Source organism: Myotis brandtii, unplaced genomic scaffold (assembly GCF_000412655.1).
Source record: "Myotis brandtii unplaced genomic scaffold, ASM41265v1 scaffold320, whole genome shotgun sequence".
Lineage (NCBI taxonomy): Eukaryota > Metazoa > Chordata > Mammalia > Chiroptera > Vespertilionidae > Myotis > Myotis brandtii.
In genome coordinates, this window is record NW_005362270.1 from 2,378,080 (window position 1) to 2,391,538 (window position 13,459).

A 13,459-nucleotide genomic window follows, 5' to 3' on the forward strand; every position below is an offset into this window, starting at 1 on the left:
GGGTGGGGGTTTGCCTGGCCAGAGGAAGGGCGGGATTCCTCTTGGAGATGCAAGTCAGCAATAGAGACCCTGGAAATGAATTTTGCATATGTCCAGACCTGCATCGTATATCTAACCCTCTCACCTCCCCATTTTGTCAGGAAGATAGCAGTCTGACATGTTGGGTCCTCACCTTGTCTTGTATCAAGTAGCGTCCTGCTTCCCTTCCGTGGGAGGGCATGCAATACGTTTTTATGTGTGACATTTTTCTTTTTCTTTTTTTTAACTCAACAGAAAATGCCCTAAAAACAATAGAGGACGACGACAGAAGCAAAACCTAGGTCATTTTACTTCGGATACGTCATCCAGGATGGTTTAAAACGATGGCTTTTATATGTACACTGACCATGTGATGTACATTTATTATGTCTTTTTTTAAAGAATGGAAATATTTATTTCAGAGGCCTTATTTTTGGACATTTTTAGTGTAGTACAGTTGGCTCGTATTTAGAATATTCAGCTACAGCAGTTTTGGACTGTTTAGTAGTCTTTGTTTTATGTTTTTAAAGACAGAAATTGATTTCATAAATTTGTACCACATGGTAATTCTAAGACTCGTTCTTTACCCATGGAATGTAATATTTTTGCAAAGGTGGACCACTTCACAAATGGTTGTAAAGTCATACCCACTTCTTCCACAATGACCACAGCAAATGACTAAGCATGAACTAAAGGTAAAGATGTTTACAGATTACTTTTCTTACAAAACAAATTTTAGAAGACACTGTGTTTAAATAGACATTTAAATGTTTTGAGATTTAGTAACTGTTTTTCTAGACACTGCCTATCGCATGAACTGTAAAGCCGTGTGTGTTAGGTGTAAAATATTTATAAGATGTATGGACTGGAATTTGATTATTCCTTCCTTTGAAAAAATAATTCTGGTAACTCAAAAAAGTATCTGGTAGCAATGATGGGACAGATCACTGGAAAGTAGATTTAGACATTGTGAACATAGTCTGTTTAACAAACAGACTGGAATAAAGCCTACCCTCTCAGTTAAACTACTTTAATACACATTAACTTTTAAAGAAAAGATTTGTTTTAACATAAATAATTGTATCAGTGTTTGTGAATAAAATGCAAAAATGACTAATGATTGGTGCTCTTAAAGTGAGCTTAAAAATTACCTAAGACCTCTATCCAAATTTGTCCTGTAGTAATAGCTATAATAATAGATTGTCGGTGTTTCAAGATCTGAAGTGCGAGTAGAATGTATTCAGCTGTTTAACGTGTAGTTTAGATATTCAGAAGTATGCATGTAGAATTTAAGATGTTCAAAATGGAATATTAATTTTAATATTTGATCTGGAAAAGCATGTCACAATATAGTGTTTTCACTATATGGCCTTTGTTTTGGTGTGTTTATTTACTACATTCTTTGATATGTCAGTGAAATGCATAGAAAAAGCAGAGTTTTGCTCACAATTCCCCTTTGCTTTTACAAATGCTGCTGGAAATTACCTGAAGGCAAAAGGCTCACCCAACATTTGGAGTTCGCTTTTTTGGTCACTTGGCTTCTAGGCTTAATATTAGCAACATGGTGGCTTCTGGGAGCTTTTTTGAAAAAGGCTTTTCTCTTCTACCCACACAGTCTTATTTGAGTCCCTTAGTCAGTCCGTAAGCATGTTTGGAACAGTCCCCAGTGCTCTCTGCAAGGGCTCATATTGCAGAACAGTCACGTATGGGCATTTGTAGTTATAAATACTTGACCAGTCTCCAGGGGTGGGGCTTCCAACCCTTTAAACAACCCCGTGGCCTGTTATCAAGCTGTTTGCTCGAAGTGCCGGAATTGGTTGTGGGAGGCCCTCTGTAGCTGAGAAGGAAGTAAAATGGAACATAATGGGTCTGCTTCAAATGCCGATAAGATCCACCAGAACCGCCCGTCGGGTATGGCCGAAGATGAAGACCAAGACGCTGCCCTGACCATCGTGACGGTGCTGGACAAAGTTGCCACCATCGTGGACAGAGTGCAGGCGAGCCAGAAGAGAATAGAAGAGAGGCACCGGGTGATGGAAAACTCCATCAAGTCCGTCCAGATCGACCTGCTGAAGCTTTCGCAGTCACACAGCAACACAGGCTATGTCATTAACAAGTTGTTCGAGAAAACCCGGAAAGTCAGTGCTCACATTAAGGACGTGAAGGCCCGGGTGGAGAAGCAGCAGGTTCACGTGACGAAAGTGGAAACGAAGCAAGAGGAGATAATGAAGAAAAACAAGTTCCGGGTGGTGATCTTCCAGGTAAGCTTGCGCTTGGGTTTACCGTGATTACTAGTGCAATCCCTCGCCTGCTTTCACTGCCAACAAGTCCTATCAGAACATTGCCCCTGAACTATTGTATATCTGCATGTAGTAGAATTCTCTATCGGCACATATCTCAGGATCAAACCACTTTTAAGTGAACGAACGTACTATCAGGTCAGTATTTTGAGTCTCTCAACCATTTCGTGTAATATGAACTGTGGGCTGTAGCTGAGGCTATTTCTTGCCTTTGAAACTTAATATTGGGAAAGCTCTTTCAGCACATTAGCCATATTAGCGTGATGCCCTCACATCGGCTTTAGAACATTCGAACTGGAAGAGACCTAAGAGGCCTCTGGTATAAAACATTCTCTACCAGAAAGAAGCTGAGGACCAGTAGCCTCACAATGTGGTTTGTTTTGTTTTTCTTCTTGTGGAGAGCCAGGAAAACCCTAAGCAGAACAATGTAAGCTTTTCAGAATATAACCTATTGGAATTTTTACACACGAGTTACGATAATAACAAACTGTATTTTGCAATGCATCAGGCAATAGTTCTTATTTTTGTTATTGTTACTATAGTTATACCAATGTCGGAGTCACAGAAGTGATTCCTTATATTTAACTACAAAGTCTTTTTACTTAGCTGATATAATAGTTTTTGTGTGGCATTGCTTATTGAGCTAAGTTCCTATATTACTGTACAGTTGAACTCATATTTTTTAACTAGAACCATAATCGTGGCAAATGCATACTATCTATAATATATTTTAAAACTCTTATAAATCAAAAAAAAAGTTGAACTTTCCTCTCATGGTAGAAAAATGGGAAAATCATTATCAGACAGTTTACAAAAGACAAAATAAAGGAGCAGAATTCCACCTTCCCCTACTTTTTTTGCAGTTACTAAAACACAACATTCAGAGCTTAAGGGTAGAAAAAAACAAGCACCTCACTATTCTGCTAGTAGGATAATTAATTGGCACAACATTTCTGTAGGGTAGTTTTGTTAATACATATGAAGAATTTTAAAAATTCACAAATCTTTTGGCCCCAAATATTATTGTCAAAGATTGTGTTCTAAGTATAAAATCAGTAATATATGCAGGGATGTTCAATGGTGCGTATATACATTATTATCATTACTGTATTTTTTAAATGGATGCCCATATGCTTAGGAAAAAAAACCTAGAAGAATGAAAACAGAATGAAATAGGAGGGCGGTTGGATTATGTAGGCAGATAATTATAAGATACTAGGGATGTGGGCCATAACCCCCCACAGCATTCTCTACACGTTAGTCAATTCTCCATAGCCCTCTCTTGACTGATAAAGTTACACAGTGGTATTTTGAATCTGTTGGTTATTTAGGAAGAAGAATAGGGAGGAGAGAGAAGTATTGCTTGTTTCAAAGTTAGGTAGGTTGGACTCTGTCATTTCCCTTAAGTGGTATTTTGGATCTGTTGGTTATTTAGGAAGAATAGGGAGGAGAGAGAAGTATTGCTTATTTCAAAGTTAGGTAGGTTGGACTCTGTCATTTCCCTTTCCTTCCAGATCCCTGGGAGTTCTTCTCCAGACCTAAAAACCTGAAAAAAATTAGTCACCTTAGCTTCAGAGCCCAGTTCCAATGTTAGTGTATGTAATAGGGATCTAGATTTGGTATTGGAGAATGTGGTATCCGTTCTTCAATTCACTTTCCAAGGGCATTAGCAGTAACGGGTACACATCACCCTCCCCTTGCTTGGGTCATGCCAGCAGACATTCTTAGTGTCCAGCATTTGTCCTGAGGACCTTCGAGCCAAGAATGGAGCAGGTGCCAGTCAAGCTGTACAGAGGCTAGAGCACAGAAGTTTCTGAAAAGTTCTAATTGACTCTTGTTTGTCTATTGACGTAATTCTTTTTTTTTAAAGTTATGATGTTCCTATATTTATTCACCATTTATTCCCCGAAACTTGCTATTTTTTTCCTCTCTCTGAGCCCCTATAGTTACTTGAATGAATAGAAAATAGTATGAAAAAATCGCTGAGAGGCACTAATTAGGTCAGATTCCTTTCCTTGGAAGATAGAGTGTTGTGAAGATTCGTGAAATTAAGTTTTTGGAGTAAGCAGCAGTTTGTCAATAAGCAGTCAACTGTAATGGTAGAGAAAAGACAAAGGCAAATAACAGTGAACATAGAACTCAGATTTGTTGATTCATTAGATGTTAGAACACTATACAGTATTCACATGATTATTTTTAAAGCTCTTGTCATTCATTCTCATAGTTAATATGTATAAATGGTTATATTGAGAATGCTCCTTCTACTGAAATGAACTTGAAGCTAATCAGCTATAGGATATGTGCATTTCCATTTGGGTCCTTCCTCTAAAAGTTTTCCCTCGATATATCTTTTGGTGGCAACCCTTATTGGTATTTTATCTCCCACAGTTGTGTGTGGCTGAGCTTTCACCTAATCCTGGACATTGGCATTAAAAAAATTATCTATTTCTCATACAATTATCATTTTTCTTTGGACATACTTTCACTTTGATGACCTTTTGATCGTACAAAACAGGAGTCTTAGCATATCTTCTAACAACTTTGCTTACTAAGCACATGCCTGTGGTCACCAAGTGAGATCTTTGCCATTCCCTAATGGTACGTCCCAGACTTCTATATATTCCAAATACCCCCAGCTTTATTACTATGATATTCAAGTTTGACCCAAAGTACTCATTTTGTTATACAATTCATCTTTTTTTTTTAACCTGGACTTTTACATAAAAAGTATGTAATAATCGTATTTGGAAATCAATTATAATTCAACCCTATAATCTTCAATTATTATTACAGTGTATTCACTACTGACTCATGTATCTCTGACTCATGGGATTTACACCAAATGGATTCATATAACAAGTACTGTTCCTGACTCTATCTCTGTTTTCTGTCAAGTCTGCTTTTGTATAATTTGTTGTGTAATTGGAGAAGGATATGTGATTTCTGAGCTCTATCTGATTTCTGAGTTATATCTGATTTCACAGCAGGATTGAGATGGATTTTTTTCCCTACCAAGCAGTAATTATTTTTTGGCTCTTACCTAATTATACCTTCTCAGGCCATACCCACCCACTTGGTGTTGCTGAAGCTACTCCCTGCAACAGGTGTCAGGAAAAGAGAGGAATAATCTCGCTGCTTCTGATTCATCAGAGAGCTATGAGACGCCCACCCTGCCCTTTTTTTAAAAGCTCCTAGACTCTCTAGTCCTGTAGTCAAAGATTTTAATTTTAAATACGTATCCAAAGAAATAAGATTCCAGGGATTCTTCTTCACCATCAGTCTGGTAGGTTTTGGAATATATGTCAATGTGTTTCTTACATTTTATTCATTTTTTTTTGAACAGGTTTACTCTGGATATCAAGTAGGAGCACAGTCTTCATTAGGGAATTTTAACTCGGGGGGTTCAATTAAAAGTCTTGTGATCTTCAAAGTTTTCCCTGTTGTTTTAGAAATAATCCCTATTAGTTGGGTTCCTTTAGCAGCCGTGTTTCTGGGCTGGTAAGGTCACCAATGTCCGTGTTCCCAAATCTAATTCTCATTCTCCTTTGACACATTTGATAGTTAGTCTCTCCCTCTTTTCTTGAAACTTCTTTTCCCTTCACTTCTAGGAGGGTAAGGGTAGGGCTGCTACTCTCTTGGATTTCATCATGCTTCACTGGCTGATCTTTCTCCTTTTGGTTTTCTCATCTCTTCTTACCTACAAATCCGAAATCCATTTATCTATAACACCAAAATCTAAATTATTTAATAACTTCTTTGGCAGCAAGACCTTACTTAACCCAAACTCAGTCAATGACAAAACCTGACCTGAGAAAGCATGAGGCTGTTTATAGTCTTTAGCCCACCTTAGAGTGAATATTCATATTTTTTCCACAAAAATGCTTCTTCCCAAGATCTCATTGGGAATGTTATTTTTTTCCCAAATCTGAAATATTCTGAATTCTGTAACATACCATGGCCCCAAGGAGTTTGAATAATAGAATGTAGACTCATTCACTCAATGTCTTTGTGATTGCTTTAATCTAATCTCATGTTTTCTAAATTAATCCTTATGTTAGTGACTCCAAAATGTTTATCTCTAGTCCAGACCTCCCTTCTGAAATCCAAACTTACATACTCAGCTGCCTACTCAACATCTCTGCTTAAATTTCCAGGAGGTATTTCAGAGTCATCACATGTAGATCTCATCCTTCCCTTCCGGTCTCTTCCTCCTGCTGTCTTTGTCATCTTTTTTAGGAAAAAATCTGTCCTTCAATTGCTTAGACCATGTACTTGAGAATTATCATTTGTGGTCACCAAATGATAATGCTCTTTAACACTCACATCCAAATCTAACAGCAAATCCTGTTGGCTTCTACGTTCAAAGTGGAAACAGACCACTTCTCACCACCACCTCTGCCAACACCCTGATCCACTCTCACCTGACTTATCTCAGTGGTCTCCAACAGTTCTCCCTGCTTCTTATCTTGCCCCCATAGCCTATTTTCAACAGAGTGACCCTTTTACAACATGGGTCAAATCATGGCACTTCTCTCCTCAGAACTCTTAAAGGCTTCCTCTCACACTCAAAATATTGGATACAGAGCCCTACACGATCTAGCCCTCCTGTTACCTCTCTTGCCCTCTCTCCTCCTTTTGTTGCCTGTCCCCTGATCACTTTGCTCCAACCACTTTGTCCACCTTGCTGTTCCTCCTTCCCTCCGGGGTATACCCATTACCTGTAGGTCTAGGCTAGAATGTCACCTTTAGTGAGGCCTTTCCGAGCATCCTTCCTAGTCACTGTATTTCCCCCCTTCCTTGCTTTATTTTTCACCTCTTAGCACTTACCACCATCCAACATACTTTACAATTAACTTGTTTATCTCTCTCTGAAACTATAAGCTCTTCTATTCTGTTTTCCTCACGGAAGGCTGTTCTCAGTTCCTAGAGCATTGACTGTGCATGGTAGGTGTTTAGTTACTATTTGTTGGATGAAGATATAGCCTCTTTTTTAACCCAACAGTCATACTGGGCATAAAACATAAGACACATCTTTGTCTTTATGAACTTTTCATTAAGTGAAAGCCCCGGGAGACATTTATAAATAAGTAGGGTTCCAATTCAATTCAGACTGTGATAAATGCTATAAATAGAGGTATGTACGTGTCATTTTGATGTAAATTGGAGACACAGTTAGCCTCTTGGGGAAGTTGGGACATTTGAACCCATTCTTGAAGAGAGATATTTTTTAAAAGTTGAAGAGAGGTGATGGGGTGTTTAAGGAAGCAAGACCCACCTATACAATGTTTGCATTACGTGTTTGAGGAACTGAGAGTGGCTGTGTGTTGCTGGACTGGGGGAAAGTGGCTTAGCTCAAACTGCAGAGCCTTCTCATTATATTAAAGAGTTTGAACACTATCCTTTGAGTAATGATGAGCTCCCAAAAGTTTTAAAGTAGAGAAAGGATGTGATCAGAGCTATGCTTTAGACATATTTCTCAGGAAATGCTTAGGTGATGTTTTGAAGGTAGAAGTTTTACACAGATTCAGGCCTGAGGTGACAAGAACCTGAATTAAGACCTTGGTAGAGGCAAGGAGGAAGGAGGAGGGAACAGGTGAGTTATTAAGCAGTATTATTGATGGTACTTGGTGAGCAGTTAGATATGGGATGGGAAAGAGAGAAAATATTTGGGATGATGACTCAGGTTTCTAACTGAGTGGCCCCTGGATGGATATTGGTGCTGAGAGGTTCAGGAAGGGAAGTAGCTGTGGAGAGGATGATGAGTTAAGTTTGAGATACTTGTGCTACTAGGTGGAGGAGTCTGTCCATTATTTAAAAATGTGTCTTCATCTTAGGAGAGAGAGAAAGGTGAAAATATTTGTGAAATTGCTTACAATTGGATCTTCAGGCAGAGGCTTGGATAAGGTTGCTCAGGGTGAGCTTGGGAGATGAAGAAGGAAAAAGGGCTAAGGAGAGAGTAACCTGGAGAAATACCAACATTTAAGGAATAGGCAGCCCAGCCGGTGTGGCTCACCAGTTGAGTATTAACCCAGGAACCAATAGATCACTGGTTCCATTCCCAGATAGGGTACATGCCCGGGATGTGGACTTGATCCCGGTAGGGGGTGTGCAAGAGGCAGCTGGTTGATGATATGCCTCTCTCATCTCATGGATGTTTCTATCTCTCTATCCCTCTCCTTTCCTCTCTCTCTAAAAATCATTAAAAACATTTTTTAAAAAGAGAAGTGGGCAGAGGATAAACAGCCTATGGAGGAGATTTAAAGGCACAGCAGAAAGTAAAAGAACTGGTCTCTAACATGCTTTCTTTTTCCTTCAGGAGGATATTCGGTGTCCAACATCCCTGTCTATTGTTAAAGACAAAAACATAACTGAGAATCAAGAGGAGGACGATGAAGATGTCTTTGATCCCCCAATAGATCTGTCTTCAGACGAAGAATATTACGTTGAAGAAAGCAGATCCACGAGGCTTAGAAAGTCAGGCAAGGAGCGCATTGATAATATCAAAAAGGCATTTTCCAAGGAAAACATGCAGAAGACACGGCAGAATTTTGACAAGAAAGTCAACAGAATGAGAACTAGAATAGTGACCCCGGAGAGGAGAGAGAGGCTAAGGCAGTCAGGAGAGAGGTTGAGGCAGTCAGGAGAGAGGCTGAAGCAGTCAGGGGAAAGATTTAAACAATCTATTTCTAACGCCGCTCCATCGAAGGACACTTTTAAGATGCGTGGCCTTCGGAAAGCTAAAGGAGGAACGGTGGCCAAAGGTCCAGAAGAGGTCAGGGAGATGGGCGTGGACATCATTGCCGGGAGCCAGTCTCTGGGCCCCATCAGTGAGCTCTACGGCAATGAGCTCAGTGAAACAGACCATGAGGAGGCCAGGGTGGTGCATCCTCCCAGCGAAGGGGAGGAAATCCCGACTCCTGAGCCTTTAAGAGTTACTTTTAAACCCCAGGTGAGAGTAGATGACGAATCTCTTTTGGTAGATTTAAAGCAGTCTTCATAGGGAGGAATTAAGTATATTTTCAGTGTAAATCACCTTAATCATGCAGTTCCAGTTTAAGTAGTATAGTCACTTAACCTTTATAGGCCATTTAGGAAACAATAAATGGTATGATTTTTATTTCTTATGTTTAAACTCATAAAGGTAATACCAATATTATATACACTTCCTAGTAACTTCCTTGGGGCTTCGTTCTTTCTCCCCCGGGCTTATAAGATTCTAGCAGCATCCTCTCATGTCATTCTCATGGCAGCTGTGGATTCTTAAAAGTTCCTTTCTCTTGCACACCAGAAAAATAGTTTCCTAGAGAGGGCCAGTTAGGTGTTTAGTAGTTGAAGACAAGTGAAGGGCAGATTTGTGGCCATGATTTGCAAGTGAACTCTCGATTTTGGTCTAGATTTAAGGGGATGGCCGACCTCGAAAGGGATTATATCGTCCATATGTTCAAATCAACAGATTGGTTAGTAAATTAGCAATCACACGTCTTTTTTATGCTTTTGCACGAAGAATGGAAGTTCTGGATTGAGCATTTGGTTCTGGGTCACAGCTGTTCTTACAGTGAGCGCTTGACACGTCGCCTGCTCATAAGCTCATCAGTAAATTGGAGAGGGTAGGCCTGTCCTGCCCATCTCAGAGCACTGTTGTGAAGATCCAAGGAATCACTGTGCATTCTGGGGGAACAAGAAACACATCCGGAGGAAACGAGCCCTACTGATTTCTCAAACACAGAATCAGACTAATTACACCTGAAAAAGTCCTACACGCCACATGGTGAGGACGTAGGTTGGACAGACACTCAAGTTGGTCTTCAAGTCTTTCCACAGAATCAGGAATGAAAAATGTTTATGTGACATCTTTTTTTTTTTTTTAATCAAAGATTAAAAGGAAACCTTGGTTTTGAGTTGGATCTTAAGTTTTCTTGAAAAGTCTTTTTCTAATTTTCTTTTTATTTATATCTGTGGTGGACTATAGCAACATTTGTTTGAGGAGGGTGCTGCGTGAGACTGTGGCTATGTACAAAGTCAGCCCTGGTAAGGTGGGGTTTGGAATCAACCTCAGATATTTCTGCTTTACAGAGTGAAGCCCTCGGGGTGTGTCTGTCCAAAACAATATTCATAGGGGTTCATTATAGCTTCTCTGGGAGGAAGCCAGATTCCACTCTTAGCCTTAGGCCTAGCCAATCCCGAAGTAGACATTATTGCTAAAGAAAGATAGACATGGTCATACTGGTTCTGCCCTTCTGGTAATATTTAAATATCTGGTTTTGTAATAGGGAGGAGATGATGGAATTGTTGAATTTGAAGAGTTTGGATAACAATCAGCTTTCAGGTCAGTTTTGGATGCTCATGTAGTAATTGTAATCAATGTACACACATCATAGACAAACACAGAATAAATCAACTTTAAGATATTTGACTCAGTTACCCCAGATGTTTGGGATTTTGATTCAGCGTCATTTCTTCTTCAACCTGCATGAACACATAAAATCATACATTGTTCATCTTTTTATATTGAAAACTCAAGTGTATACAACGTTGAACACTACAATGGGTAATTTTAAAAATGTTACTTAAAGAGAGCTTGGATGCCTAATCACATATTTCCTTAAAGCCATAATAAATTTGAATTTTAAAAAAGACATTTTACTAAGTTTGATGTCAGTGTCCTATTTGTAAGTATTATTAGTAGTAATGAATGCAAACAGCATGGTGTGAATTTGATATAACAACCTTTCTTATAATAGGTATGTTTCTAGGTTAAGAAGAATATAAACAAACATAAGCTTTTTCTTTTTTTTCTAGCCCTATGCAGACTAAATATCAATTGGGCTAAAACACTGTTCAGCAAATACTCCTTTTCGAGGAATCTTTGTAACATCTGTGTGCTTACTGACCCATTGTATAAACAGATTTGACATGTTATGGAACTTTTCCCATATAGACATATTTGAATTTTGATGCCGAAGGAGTTTAACATGGCCAGTCAGCTCTTGATCACGGTAGACGTTGTACAATCCCAGAAACACTCAAACAAGTTCATGTCCTCAGAGGTTCATTGTGATCTTGTCCTGCATTCTTGAATTAGGATTTTCCCCTCCAAATTGCTCCCCATATTTAGGATATTCCTCATTTCTGCATGCATGATATTTTCTTCTTTTCTTTCCCCTGTTTTCTTTTTTTTAAATATATATTTTATTGATTTTTTTTTTTTACAGAGAAGAAGGGAGAGGGATAGAGAGTTAGAAACATCAATGAGAAAGAAACATCGATCAGCTGCCTCCTGCACACCTCCCACTGGGGATGTGCCCGCAACCAAGGTACATGCCCTTGACCGGAATTGAACCTGGGACCCTTGAGTCCGCAGGCCGACGCTCCATCCACTGAGCCAAACCGGTTAGGGCTCCCCTGTTTTCTTGATGTAAAGAATGGCTATTTATAATGGGCTGCAAAGTCACGCATTCCCACTTAATGCAAGGAATAGGCTGGTCAGCGTTCCTTATTGTAAAAGACAACACAACCGATTTTCTGCTCATTTTACTCTTCTCTGTTTTTGAAATTATACATGTCAGATTTTAAACAATTTATTCAAATAAAACTACTAGCAGGATGTACCCCCTTTCTTTGTGTGAGGCAGGACAATGCAACATCCATGGGTCCCGAGGGCATGGGGACACTTTCAAGCTAAGCTCTTCCACAGAATGGACGGCTGGAGTAGGAAAGTGCCACCCTGTCCCCTGCACGGGATGGCCCAGGGCTTTCCTGGAGACTGTGTGGTGGCTGGTTCTGGCTTACAGGTGAGAGAAACAGGCCAAATGTGAATTAGTAATAAGAGGCGCGTGAAACTTCAGCTTCCTGAGATTGTATTTGTAGTGTGTGCGAACTCTCCTGAACAAGTTTTCATAAACATATAAACTAAAACAGTATTTTCATTTTGGCTTTATTCTTTGCCTTGCCTGCACATCTAAGGGTTTGCTTTAGAACAAAGTTCATTCTGATTCTATCAGCTGAAAAGCATGGGGCATATCACATAACATATTCCACAGAATCATAGTTAACTGCAATTCCATTACATGAAACTACTGCACTTCACCACGCCCCCCCGCCACCGTTTTTCTGACACACGTTTTCTATAGCTTCTTTTATTGAAATATGATTTTTAAAATTACAAAGTATGGTCCCCAAATAAGTTGCATGGCATATTTGAGTCAGGTCTAAGGGGCATGGTCCCCGTGGTCTCATCCTCAATTCTATGTGAATTTGGGGTATGCCAGTACCTGGTTTGAGGTGGATGAAAATGGAAGAAGCCTCTGCTGAATTTTGTATGTCTCCTGTGACCACTTCTGAGTTACGTGATGTCTGAGGATTTGCAGCTGCTCTTGTCAGGGCAGACTCCCTCGGCGATTTGTAAGCAGATAGGCGCTTTAGGATAACTACCTCTCCTCTGTGCGTCTCAGGACATCCAAAGGTTCCCCCAGGATAGAATGGAGAAGCCGGCTATCCTCAGGCTTGAATGTATTTGGGGCACCTTTCTAAATCAGCTGTGCTTGTCCGGGGCCCTCGCCAGACCGTCCTGCCACTCGATGCCTTTGCTCATTCTGGGAGATGACTTTCAAGTTCAATGATAATGTCAATTTTCTTGTTTTGGCTTTCCTTGGTCACCTCCCCACCCCCTAGGAGGGGCATGATTAAATTATTCCATATATTCAATATATATAGCACCTTTATATGCCAGATTCTGTGTGTGGCACTGAAGATTCAGAGAAGAATAGAACACCCTTCCTCTCTCCCAACCCTTATCTCTGGCTCCGTGTTTTGACAGACAGTGAAGCAAAAACTCAACAGTGCGACTAGTGCTGTGTGTAAGATAATGGAACTGTGGAGAGGAAGGTGTTGATGTAGAATGTTGATCCTATATCTGTCATAGCACTTGTCTAGCTTGTGTCCCTGTCCTCTAGACTGTGCTTCTCAAGGGCAGGAACTGTATTTTACTCATTTGGGTCACCAGCACTTGGAGAGCCATCTGTAGGCATCGGGCATGCAGAGATGAAGGACATGGTCCCTGCATTTGAGCTTTCCCACCTGTGGAGGAGATGGCCACGTCACCCAGCATCATGGTGCTGTGATAAGAGCCTCAGATTTCAGAA

General features: G+C 40.0%; 2 protein-coding genes across 2 annotated transcripts in view; both read left to right on the forward strand.

The window, feature by feature from the left end:
- Positions 1–1,384, forward strand: part of LOC102242885 (tomoregulin-1) — a 10,053-nt gene extending 8,669 nt beyond the window's left edge. The window contains exon 3 of the mRNA XM_014543233.1: positions 274–1,384. Coding sequence (XP_014398719.1) covers positions 274–358 — 85 coding nt within the window. The 3' untranslated portion in view covers positions 359–1,384. The remainder of the gene's footprint in view (positions 1–273) is intronic.
- Positions 1,385–1,416: 32 nt separating this feature from the next.
- Positions 1,417–11,004, forward strand: MURC (muscle-related coiled-coil protein). The gene is made up of 2 exons (XM_005870665.2): positions 1,417–2,279; positions 8,635–11,004. The coding sequence occupies exons 1-2, from the start codon at positions 1,872–1,874 to the stop codon at positions 9,316–9,318; spliced, it is 1,092 nt and encodes a 363-aa protein (XP_005870727.1). The 5' UTR covers positions 1,417–1,871; the 3' UTR covers positions 9,319–11,004.
- Positions 11,005–13,459: the final 2,455 nt, after the last annotated feature.

Coding starts and splice junctions, on each gene's coding strand:
- MURC (XM_005870665.2), top strand. CDS start 1,872: ATGGAACATAATGGGTCTGCTTCAAATGCCGATAAGATCCACCAGAAC. Junction 2,280..8,634: donor TCCGGGTGGTGATCTTCCAG/GTAAGCTTGCGC, acceptor TTTTTCCTTCAG/GAGGATATTCGGTGTCCAAC.